The sequence below is a fragment of the Eschrichtius robustus genome, chromosome 8 (assembly GCF_028021215.1).
Source record: "Eschrichtius robustus isolate mEscRob2 chromosome 8, mEscRob2.pri, whole genome shotgun sequence".
Classification (NCBI taxonomy): Eukaryota; Metazoa; Chordata; class Mammalia; order Artiodactyla; family Eschrichtiidae; genus Eschrichtius; species Eschrichtius robustus.
Genome location: NC_090831.1, coordinates 49145315 through 49157837, shown reverse-complemented (window position 1 = coordinate 49157837; position 12523 = coordinate 49145315). Strand labels below are relative to the sequence as shown.

The window sequence follows — 12523 nt, the reverse complement described above, 5'->3', positions numbered from 1 at the left end:
TTCCCTTACAGAATTTTAAGTAGGGGCCACCCAGTCTCTACTTAAATACTTCTATTGATGGAAAGTATATGAGCTTCCAAATCAGTCCAGTTGGTCTTTTAATGAAAATTCATGTGAAGATACTATTAAGATTTCTCAGACACAAATATTAATGCTCGTGTAGGTTTTGGGACCATCACTTCTCTACCATTTAAAGTCTACTGGCAGATTTTCAACCTGCTGCAGGTCTTATTATCATGCTTTGGAAAAGATTTTTAGAAAAATAAATAGACAGGCCTGAAGTTCTGAGATTTTCCTTAATGGTATTGTTGCTATAGTTACAGCTGAAATGTTATATAAAGAAAATTACTTATTGATCGAAAAATGCTGAGTAGCACAGCAGCATCCGTTTTTTGGGGTTTTTACTGCCTTCATTTCCTCCTATGCTCTTAAGATTAATGGATTTTTGGAGTGTTGTTTTGAAGCCCTGGTGATTTGATGTTTCATAAATGCATTTTATTAACGTGTACTAGCTGGCAACTGGATATATTCTAATATGTTATGATCCACATGGAGTTATTTTTTATACACTTTATTTATCAGAATTGTTCCTACTTGGAGATGAATTTTGATATCCTGGATATTAACATTAAAGTACTAAAAAATGTGATTGGTCTCATAGTGTAGACTCTTCTGAATTTACTTAAAACATTTAATAATAATATAGATGAAATGTAAACTTTTAATATGTTTATACCATTAGGAGATACTTACAGTATACTGAAAATAAAATATATTCTAAAAACACAGGAAAACAAATGGAAATGGCCTGAGAGCATCCATAATAATGACTAGTATGTTTTTAAAAAAACCTCCATAAGATCTATATTTTCTATTTTTCTATGTAATAAACTCAGTAATATAATAGAAATGCCTTTAGTTTATATATGCAATATACAATACATTATATATAATATATATTTGTGTGTTTTCTGATTGGCTCACTGTCTTTATAAGGAAATACTTCAAAGATAAAACTGTAACTCACTTGATATTTAACCTTAAGGCAAAATATGAATAGTCATGTGTGTTACAACTGTAACTATTATAGAAAGAGTTTTCAGCTAGTAAAAGTCATATATGGCAGTGATACATTATGCATTGAATTTTAATATAATTTAAGAAATCTTGCTTAATTCTCCAGATTGCTGCTAAACTAGAAACATTATGACTATTTAATAATGTTGTGTCTAATAGTATTGCGGCTATTGAGGAACTAAGAGTGGAGATACATTTCTTTGGACCCAGAAATATAATACTTCTTAAGTTAGGCTCCTGAACAGTGATACAAAAATCTTTGGGATTATTTTTGATAAAAAAGGCAAAAAAATTGTGAACCACAGATTTTTACATCATCTTATGTGGTTATAGAGTATTTCCCAAATTGTCTTTTGTGAAGAAAATGTTTCTAGTAATTGTGTCTGTAATTAATGATGATGTGATAATGGTGATGGCCTATATTGTCCTGAATGAACTTTCTTGAAATTTCATTTTTAACTTTCTCCTCTTTGTCAAAATTTGATCAGTTTTACTTTTCTCATTCCTACTTTTGATTTTACCCTAGCCTCTGCCTTTTCCTGTCTTTTAATAAACAAAATTTAATTTTACATGTTTAAAGAAATACAGAATTTTTGATGCTACTATAGTGTTTTTTCCCTTTCATTCCTTTTTGATATTATAATTTCCTCTACTTGCTGAATTTGTTGGTGGTCTAATTTTGGTTCTAGGGCTGCAGAAAGAAGAGACACACATATGAGACCACCAATTCAGCATTTCTAATTGGTGAAAAAATACTCTTGTGTGATTTATAATTTATCAAATTCCTTATGTTCTAAATGGATTCATCAGATAATCCTTTTAAATCCATAGTATCCTTTCCATCTTCCTTAATTTTTTCCCTGCATATTATACTTATTTTTAACCCATGTCTTCTTTCTTCTACTTCAGTGTGAGTTCCTGATCGAATAAGCTTTGCACGTATAATTTCCCAAGAGTATATGTAATCCATAGATATAAATAGACCAGATATATACAGAATAGATGCATAAGTGAATGCTGTTATAATTATTTGACATGATAGTAACATCAGTTTCCAAATTAATTTTGGTGACAAAGTGTAAAGTGAAAAAAAAATTAGTCTTGGCCTTATAATCTTCAAAACGCAAATCAGTCATGTAACCAATAGACCAAGGGTAGCAACATCATGTTAAAAATAATTACAGGATAGTACTGATTAAAGATACTAGGTTTAGGGAATTCCCTGGCGGTCCAGTGGTTAGGACTCCGCGCTTTCACTGACAGGGGCCTGGGTTCCATCCCTGGTTGGGGAACTAAGATGTCACAAGCTGCAGGGCGTGGCCAAAAAAAAAAAACCCACAAGATACTACATTTAACTGAATCAGGATGTGAAGTTAAGCAAAACACGAATTTGAACTAGCCAATGAGGCTCTCAACGTAAAGTCCTTTTTCTCTTAGACTGACGCTATTGCCTTCTGTTTGCCTTCTAGACTTTAGTAGTGGGTGGGTTATCACTGCTTGTAGGTTTATCAAACATTATTTTAAATCAGGAAAATGGAGTGTTTTATGTGACATAGTAGATTAGAGTATACTCTTTATCCTCTTACTTAAATTTTCAAATGTATGAAAATAATGAGTATGTTACCTTGAAATAATCACTACATTTATTTTCTCAACACATTTTCCTTTTAACAAGACCTGTGTACCATTGTGGCATCATATGCTATAAGTAGCAAGAGACGACAACTTTGTAAGTAAAATTTGTCCCTAAAACTCAGATAAAGTAATCACACTTTTATAATTGACAAGAATTTCCAGTGGGATGAAACCTTTATTTCTGGTATATTAAAAACTTCCTAACTTATTTACATTCAGACCTGCCCCGACAGGAATGCATAGCACACACCTGCATTTGGTTTTTAGAGTCCATGTGACAAAACAGCACAATGACACAGCTATTTGTGTCTGTTTTTGTTTTTTAAAATGTCAGTCTCTGAATGAAAATATCCTAAGATGTGGCCCCAGCAAGTAATGTTTTTTAAAACCACAGGACAGGTTAAGATTGATTTTCTGTAGGTATTATGGAAGTACCTCCTCTAGGAACTATTCAACACAAGGGCTGGAGCTTTTAGAATTTGACATAGGGATCAAATCAGTTTCTTTCCCAAGACTTTGTATAAAGTTACTATATAGAGAAGCCACAATTCACTTTTTTGCTGCTTAGACATGAAATCAAGAACAGAATTGGTATTGGATGATCATAACACAGAAAGCAAATGAACCCGTAATACATACTAATGTTTTATAGACAACATTTTACTGAAATTAAATAACTGACTTGGGTCTTTACTCTTTTAGATCACCAAGTAAGAATTATAACAGCTTACAGATTGCAAAACAGTCATTAGTATTAAGCAACATTTTTTATGTCTTTAAAGAAATGGAAAGCTGAAGTAAGAAATGAATCTTAGATGTCCAATAATATTCTAGAACAATAAATGATTTTTGTTTCTAAATAATTAAAGTTGTGCTACTAGAAAGAATGATACAATATGAAAAGCAGTTTGCAATTGAACTTCTCAGAAGACAGTGCAGCATACGAACACGATATTATTTGCATGACTCTCCAACCATGCACTTTAGAGAATAGGTACTCATTAAATGGTAACAATTAGAAGCTACATGTATAGCCTTTATTTCTTACATTTTAATAGGTATGATGTAAGAAAAAGCACAATATACATCAATAAGGGGGGAATTCTGCAATATTATTGGTCTAACAATCTCTCTCCCATGTGATCATTTATATGTATTATGAGAGGGTTGTTCTCAGTCTTTAGTTTGCAAAAAAATTAACCAACAGTTTATTAAAAAGGCAGATCCTGCTTCTCCTATCCCAGGATTCTGATAAACTTGTTTTGGTGTGGTTCCTAGAATTTGCATGTCTAGGGACAACCTCGGGTGATTTGGTGCAGGTGGCCCATAGATTACACTTAGAGGTATAAGGAAGTGTTTTAATCAGCAATTGAGAAAACTCTGGGGAAAAAGAATAACAAACAGTTTTAACCTGTGAATGCTTCTTGACACAATTGCATGAGAAATGTGACTATTATTAAGAATGACATTATTTTTTAATCTTAAATTAGGTGGAGAATTATGCACAAGTGATTCTTGAAAACTCTACGTGGGCCTTGTAAAGTTCTGCTCTGGTAGATAGAACTACATTTGATCCAAGTCAAGAGACAGGAGATTATAGGCTAAGTCCTAAAAAAAAACCTTATGATTAATTGGCTGTTAAAATTACTATGAAATTTAATAGTTTTTGAATGGAAACACTAATTTTGAAGGCACGAGGCTTAAAAATAGTTGTATTTGGAACAAATTCAGATTTTTTTTTAACCAAAAAATTGATATTCCCCTGAGTCTGTCTTTGATGCATTTTTTTTTCTTTTTTTTATGATGAGGTGAGTTAATTGCTGATCTCTGAGGACTCCTGTTTTTAGATTTCAAATAGTCTTTTTGCAGTCTTCTTTAAAAGTCACCGTTTCATTGATCCAGAAAACAATGACCCACCTTCTCCATATACAAAAAAGCAGCTGGAAATTGCCAAGTGCTAACCTTGGTAAATGCACCAAAACAGATGTATATAATATAGTTAATCTTTTAATTTCTATTTTATCTGCAGATTCAGGAATGGCTTTGTTTAAATTGCCAAACCCAGAGAGCGATATCAGGACAGCTTGGAGACATGGGCAAAATGCCACCTACACAGACAGGACCAAAAGCCTCTCCTATGCCTGTCCCTACAGAACAACCGTCTCAGAAAATAGCAATGCCTGCCCAAGTAAAAGTGAAAAAGAGGGAACAAGAAGGAAAAACCGAAGGTGAAAAAATCATTCCAGAAAAAGTGAAAGAAACACCTTCAGTTGAAAAAATTCCCCTTAAGGAAACCACAGATCAAATCCAAGAAGAGAGTAAACTAGAGAAAGACAAAACTTCAGCCCCTCAAGGAAAGAAGCCAACCCCTGAAGACAAAAAGCCACTCCTAGAAGAAAAAAAGCCACCTCTTGAAGAAGAAAAGCCAACCCTTAAAGACAAAAGGCCAGCTCTTGAAGACAAAAAGTTACCCCCAGGAGCAAAAGTATCAGCTCTAGAGGAGGAACAGAAATATGACTCACTTAAAACTCAAGTACAGATTGCTGAAGGAAAACCTGAAGGCAGAGTGGCTGCAGAGGCAGTGCGAGAAAAGAAACAACCACTGACCAAGATGGAAGATTTACCATCTGGCGCACCTCAGAGCTTGTCTAAGAAAGATGATGGGATGACTCAAAACATAAAAGAACAGCCACAGGCAGCATGCTCGGCAAAGCCTGATCAGATGGAACCTAGGAAGGAAAAAACAGTAAGTTATGTTTTTTTCCTAACTTTGCAGATTTACACCTATAATTTACTAATGTCCACCTAAGTACACCGAGTGCTTAATGGTAATTTTGTAAGTGAAAGCCTTCAATTAATAGCACTTTCAGAAAAATGTAACAGTTGTTTGCTAAAATGATGAACTTTGGCTTTCTGACAGCTTAATCTAATTTAAATAAAGCATAGATATAACATTTACTAGCTTTTATGCCTATCAAATAACTTATAAAAATCTATGGAGTGATAAAGAAGGGTTTCTTATAATTTTATTTTATTTTATTTTTTAAAAATATTTATTTGGTTGTGCTGGGTGTTAGTTGTGGCAGGCAGGCTCCTTAGTTGCGGCAGGTGGGCTCCTTAGTTATGGTATGTGAACTCCCAGTTGCAGCATGCGTGTGGGATCTGTTCCCTGACCAGGGATTGAAACCGGGCCCCCTGCTCTGGGACCGTGGAGTCCTATCCACTGCGCCACCAGGGAAGCCCTCTTATAATTTTAAATGATTGCTTTTTCCTTCCACTATGAACATAAAATCAGTATCCTCCTTTAACATAAAATAATGTTTGTCTTGGAATTTCTGTTTACTTAGCCACTTGGTTAAGCAAGACTCAAGTTTCTTCTCATTTGAAAGCCTTTTAAGGTGTGGTCAACCATAAAATGATTAAATAATTGTGATTTTAAAAAAAGAAGTATGGCTAAAATTCAGGAGAAACATTTTTTTAAGTTTATTTTAGTATTTAGTGTGAAATCAGTATAATATATTTTGTTCAGTTTTATTCAGTGTGTTTAATATTGGAGGGTTATTTATAATCCAAGCATCATCTGGAATATATATTATTCTTTATATATTTTCTTTTTCTTTAGTGGAAACTTTTAAGGGTACCTCATCTTAACCTGTATTTGCACAGGCAATAATACCATTTTTAGAGGAAATCTGAACTCTTTTTAGAGCTTCAAGAGATCTTATATCAGGCTGAATAATTTTAATACACAGATGGCAGCAATGACTTGCAGGAAAATGAAATGATTCATTGGTATTAAAACTTAATATTAGAATTCTAATTAGAACTTACAGTCCATCCCAACCCTGGTTCAGTTGTTGTTTTGTTTACAGTTTTAACACATGGTTACTAGCCTGTCTCTGGTATATAAGACATTGCTCATTAAATAAATCCTGGTCTTCCTTTGTTGTATGAGTTTATCCAAGTCAGAGAAAGCAGATGCCTGTGTATTCTCCATTCTAATGGCTGGATCTAGCTACCCCCACCACCACCCGCTGCTTCTCCCAGTTAACCACCTTGCAGAACTTGATGCTTTTTACCATTTCTCTCTTTGTGAAGCTTCATGACTCTTCCCTTTTTGTTCTCTTCTTGTCTTTCTGATCACCCCTTGAGTTCTACTTTGATTATCTCTATTACTTTCTCTTTTCCGATCGGTTCTTCTTTGACCTCTTCTCTTCTTTCCTCTTAGGGGAGCCACATGAACATTTCGTAAATCTCCTTGTGCACCTTCTGCCCCTCTTGAGTGTTAGACCTATATTTTCAAATACCGAGTAGATCATTCCACTTCAGAAACTCACTGTAAACTGGAACTCAGTGTGTTCAAATCATATCCAACTCTCTATAGAAGCAGTTTCTGCTTCTATCTGTTTCTGATGACACCATCATTCATCATGTCTCTAGCCTCCCAGTCACTACCCTGGGGAATCTGAGGTTTCTTCTTACCTGCCTAGGCTCTCCACATCACACTTCTGTCTCTTAGCTCCTATTCCTAAGGACAGTATCCTAACGGCCTTCGTGACCTTTTACCAATGATTTGGGTAATCTAATTACTAGTTACTAGGCCTTCTCTTTTTCCCTTCTCCAGTACATAGTTATCAGATAATTATTTTCCAGAGTTCAGATAATTTAACTCTATCACTCAGATATTTCTAATGATTCTCTATTGTTTGTTAAATATAATCTAAACAAGAAGTATCCAAATACTTTGTTAATGTACTACATTTTATTTTATTTTACAAATGTGTCACTTTTTTATCATTTCCTTTTATCACTATTTCTTTTAACAACTTCAATATGTATATACATATTTATTTCTAAATTAAATCTATGCACTATTACTAACATATTATTTGCAATATAAACATTCACAGAAATGTGTAAGTCAGTGAAATAAGCTAAAATCACCATTTTTATTATATTTATTTAAATATATACATTTGATCACAGTAAGACATGCCTAATAATAGCATTTTAGAGAGAGCTTTGATTGTGCTTCAGTGTTTGAAAATCTTGTTCTAAAATTTTATGATTGAGTTCTTTGAAATTCAGCTTAAGTTTATTTTGATATTTTGACTTTTAGTTTTAATGACGCTCCATAACAAAAAAGATAATCCACAGAATATACCAGAAATGAAAGAAGTGTATCAAAGGTTGTACTTGCCAAATCTTGCTACCTGTTTTCTAAGTTTGGAATTGAAAACTGTTTTTGTTTTAACTTGTGGAAATTCCAGAAATAAATGTTAATCTAACGTGATACCAATCATTTCCTCTTGCTAACTAACTATCACAAAATGTAGTGTTTTAAAGTATGTTTTTTTAGCAAGTGACTTTAAAGCCCACTGGAGTTCTTCACCTGCAACGTTTATAAAAAGATTAAAGTATTCTGTTTAAAGTTTGTCTGAAAAGGCAGACATGACAACTTTTTTAAATGATATGTCATTTTGTGTAGCATAATTACATGATGATTTCCAATTATCCTTCTTCAAAGGATTGTGTCCACATCATAATTCTCTTGAAGAGACAGCTTGTGTTTATTTTTTTCCGAATACTTGCTAGGTAGCATATGGCTGATAACCAGAGTTTACTTTCTTCCTAAATATATAATAAGTAGTATATTACTAATAATCACTTGTCATCACCAAAAAGTTCAACAACTTTGGGTTCTTCTACTTTTGTTAAAAAAGAATTAAATCTTCACAGTCTACAACTTTTTAATTCCCCATAAGATAATCAGCAAACCTCTATGGTTAAAATAAATTCATAGTTATTCTCTGTCTCAGTACAAAATATTAAATATATTCTTCAAAATATAAAGGTATCATTAGTATACAATGTGTACCACATCTGTAAAATCCTGAGGTACTCTATGCATTACTGGCTTACTTGTACCAGATGCCGTAAATGAATTTTGCATGCACTGCTATCTATGTAACTTTATCTTTTTAAAAAAATAATTCCAATTAAAAGAGCCACTCCTCAGAATTTAATATACAGTTTTTCATTTAAATATATATATATACCTTTTTAAACAAATCACTGAATATTGAGCCATTTGGTGGCTCGCAGTAGTAATCCTTTAAGTATCTTATTATTGAAACAGAACTAGTGAATATTATAAACTGAGCATGTTAGAAATATCTGCACTTTGATTTTATTATTACCAAACCTTTTGCTACTTACTTTGTTCTAATGATTTTCCCCCAAACCTTCCACAGTTCTTTCTTTCTTTCCAACAATATTGGCTGACAAAGAAATGCAGTTTACTTTGTCACCATATTGTTTCCATGGCAGAAAAATCAAGTTTCCCCAAATGCTATGTGACTTTTTTGTCTTTTACTATTAAATAAGACAGCTCCAAAGAAGATTTTAAGTGTTTATTTCAATTCATTGAAAATGTGTGTGAATATTGGAATATTATATACTGGAATATTTATTTGCCAAAAATTCTAGAAGTTTGTGATAGTGTCTTAGGATGACTTGCTATAAGTAGCCTAAGCACATTATGTGTTTAGTCAAGGCTTCTTACTAGAAATAACATATGTAAGACAGATATCAAATGGTTTTCCTGGTAATGTCAAACTTTTTTGGCCAGTTTTGTGTCAGTTTTCTTTATTAATGTGTGTGTGTATGTCTTGCATTATTAGTATTAACTTTGACACATGATTTTTTGGCAAGAATATTTTGTCTACCACTTACCTATTATAGGAACGTTGGTTTGGTTGGTTTGGTTAAAACTAGGTGATAAAAGGCACAACTGAATGATAAGCTTCAATATAAAGGTGAGCAAATAAAGTGACTGCTCTTGCTGTAAATTTTTACAGTATAGTTCCCAGTTTTCTCCCAGGATCCTTCATAGAACATCTGACCAACTGACATAAGAAGTAAAAGAATACTGATGTCAATCTATTTATTAAATATTAGTAAAATGTAATTTCTATTTGGGTTTAAAAATACAAAAAAATCCTGCATACTTCCTAAAAATATTTACATTTTGCACACCTGCGCAGGATTCTGTACCCCACTACCGAGACTTCTGTCTAAATAGCTAGCTTGGCTTTCTCAGCCTCTGGACTATGGTTCCACTCTAACTTTCAAGCAACCTAGTATTCCCCATGAGTGAGAGGTAGAAAACCAGCCATGTATGCCTTTGTACGATTCCCGAAGGTGGCTTATGCTTTCTGCCTTCTGGATCTGCAGTCAGTTCTTCTCTGTGCACTGGCACTGCATCCTATCAGAAAAATCCCACCTGGACGTCTGGGCCACTCTTCTCCCTGGTGGCAGTCACTTCTACTGCTGAATGCCCTATGCTGATTAGTTTTAAATTACTTTTTGTTTGAAATCAAAATAATATTCAATTTATCTCTTATTGTGTTCTGGGCATTGTGTTGGTTATGTTATCATTTAATCCACACAACTGTTGTTGAGGTAAATATTATATCTCTTTTAAAGAGGGGGAAACTAAATTTGTTGTGCCCAAGATCACATGGCTGGGAAGCAGCAAAGCTAAGATTATAGTCCTGTTCTGCTTATAAAGGCTGGGCTCCTAAACACTGCACAGAATGCTTCTTCCCTGTGACAATTTTAGGATGCTGCCTTTTTATTATTTTAAGTATTCATCTCCCTTAGCAGCTTCCAGTTTGTGTAATTTTTTACTTTTTTAATATATTTATATTACTTTATTTATTCATTTATTTGTCATTTGCGTCATTTATATCGTTATAGTATACTGTTTACATTTCTTTATTGCTACATCATTTTGTCTCTCCACTCATTCCTGTCTTTGAAAATGTGTTAGTTGAATGGAATTAAAATTTATCCTGAAATATAATAAATATTTTGAAATGTACATTCTCCTTTACTTTTTTAGTTTAATATTTTAAAATTGTGTGTCGCTACAGAATTCTCTTTTTACCTATACAGTTAAACAGAATACTGCTTGTCTACATTTGATATATTACATTGAAACATTATAGCTCTCTTGATTAAAAAAAAATTTGAACATCCTTTAGCATAAACTTTTATTTATGGTTAAAATGACCCAGGGGTTAGTATTCAAGTTATATATAGCCATGGTATCTAAAGTCAGCATAATTGTATAGGATGGAAAATGAGGTTTTCTGAAGTGAAAAGGATTCCCATGTATGTGGGACTATCCAGTTTTTATCTCCAGGCCCAGTGAATTTATGGATTTAGTCTTGTTTACAGTGCTTGGAACACTCAGACTAGCAATCCATTTTGACCCAGACATTGTATAAATGATTAAAGATTATTCATCTATTGTTTTACTTTGGCCCATTAATATAAATGACTTTGGGAGACATTAGGCAAAAACTTAATATTGCCTCCTTTCTTTGTACACTCTTATATTTAACCAAGAATTCAGTTCATAACCCCAGTACTAGTTTTTAAAAATCTTCCGTTTTCCTTCAACATGGAAGGCTAAAAGTTTCAAAATCTGTGAAAGGGGCAGAACTAAGCTTGGCAGTACAGAAGTGTCTTGGTACTAGAGAAGGCCTCAAGATACGACACCATGGGAAGGTTTCAAGCGGGTCTCAATTCATCACTGCCTCTCTCTGACTGGTCTTCAGGTCAATAAATGGCAGTGGAATATTGGAAAGAAAAGAATTCTGTGCTTCCTGCTTTTGGTTAGTAAGTAAAAAATATGAATCTTAGTTTCTGAAAATTTTGAAGAGTTGTTTCATATACACAGACTAGAAAGGCTCAAGTACCATAATTCTGTACATAGAGAAAACTGCAATATATACAAAAAAATAAAAGTCAGTGTAATAGCGTTGAATGCTAAATGTACTTAGGAAAATACAGGGAAAATGTGTTCCTCAGGGAAAATGTGTTCCTGAAAAATAACATTGCTTTTTTTTTTTTTTTTTTAAAGTGCTTAAATTGTGGCTCTTCCCACTCACTGCCTCAATCTAAGATGACAAACAAAATTCTCATGCGAGGGGTCTAGGCCTGTAATTTTATTCGTATGTAATAATTTTGGAGGTCATTCTAGGTTGTATTTGTACCACATGTAAAAAATTAAATAGATAATTAATTCCAACTCCTATCTATTCAAATGAAGAAAATAATGCATAAATGAGAAAATTCAGTGATATTTAAACACATATGTATATATGTGTTATATATGTAATCTATGCATGTACTTTAGGAAGAATCATTTGAATATTTTATTAAATCTTAATATGTTACTAAATAGATTAATATTTTTCTCAGAAATAAGCATACAACTGCACATTTTTTTTTAATTTAACATCTTTATTGGAGTATAATTGCTTTACAATGTTGTGTTAGTTTCTGCTGTATAACAAAGTGAATCAGCTCTATGTATACACATATCCCCATCTCCCCTCCCTCTTGTGTCTCCCTCCCACCCTCCCTATCCCACCCCTCTAGGTGGTCACAAAGCACCGAGCTGATCTCCCTGTGCTATGCGGCTGCTTCCCACTAGCTATCTGTTTTACATTTGGTAGTGTATATATGTCAGTGCTACTCTCTCACTTCGTCCCAGCTTAGCCTTCCCCCTCCCCGTGTCCTCAAGTCCATTCTCTACGTCTGCATGTTTATTCCTGTCCTTCCCCTAGGTTCATCAGAACCTTTTTTTTTTTTTATTATTTTTAGATTCCATATGTATGTGACTGCACATTTTTGAAGCAACTGAGAGAAAACTGCCAATCTTTTAGTCCTAGGGAGTTAGAAATTTAAAAGAATATAAGCCTCCCTCACATGAATCCTTTGATTATAGTCGTCTGGA

General features: G+C 33.4%; 1 protein-coding gene across 1 annotated transcript in view; it reads left to right on the top strand.

The window, feature by feature from the left end:
• The window catches only part of LOC137768831 (protein piccolo), a 362658-nt gene that overhangs the window by 162956 nt on the left and 187179 nt on the right, over window positions 1–12523 (top strand). Inside the window, exon 4 of the mRNA XM_068550459.1 lies at window positions 4742–5458. Coding sequence (XP_068406560.1) covers window positions 4742–5458 — 717 coding nt within the window. The remainder of the gene's footprint in view (window positions 1–4741; window positions 5459–12523) is intronic.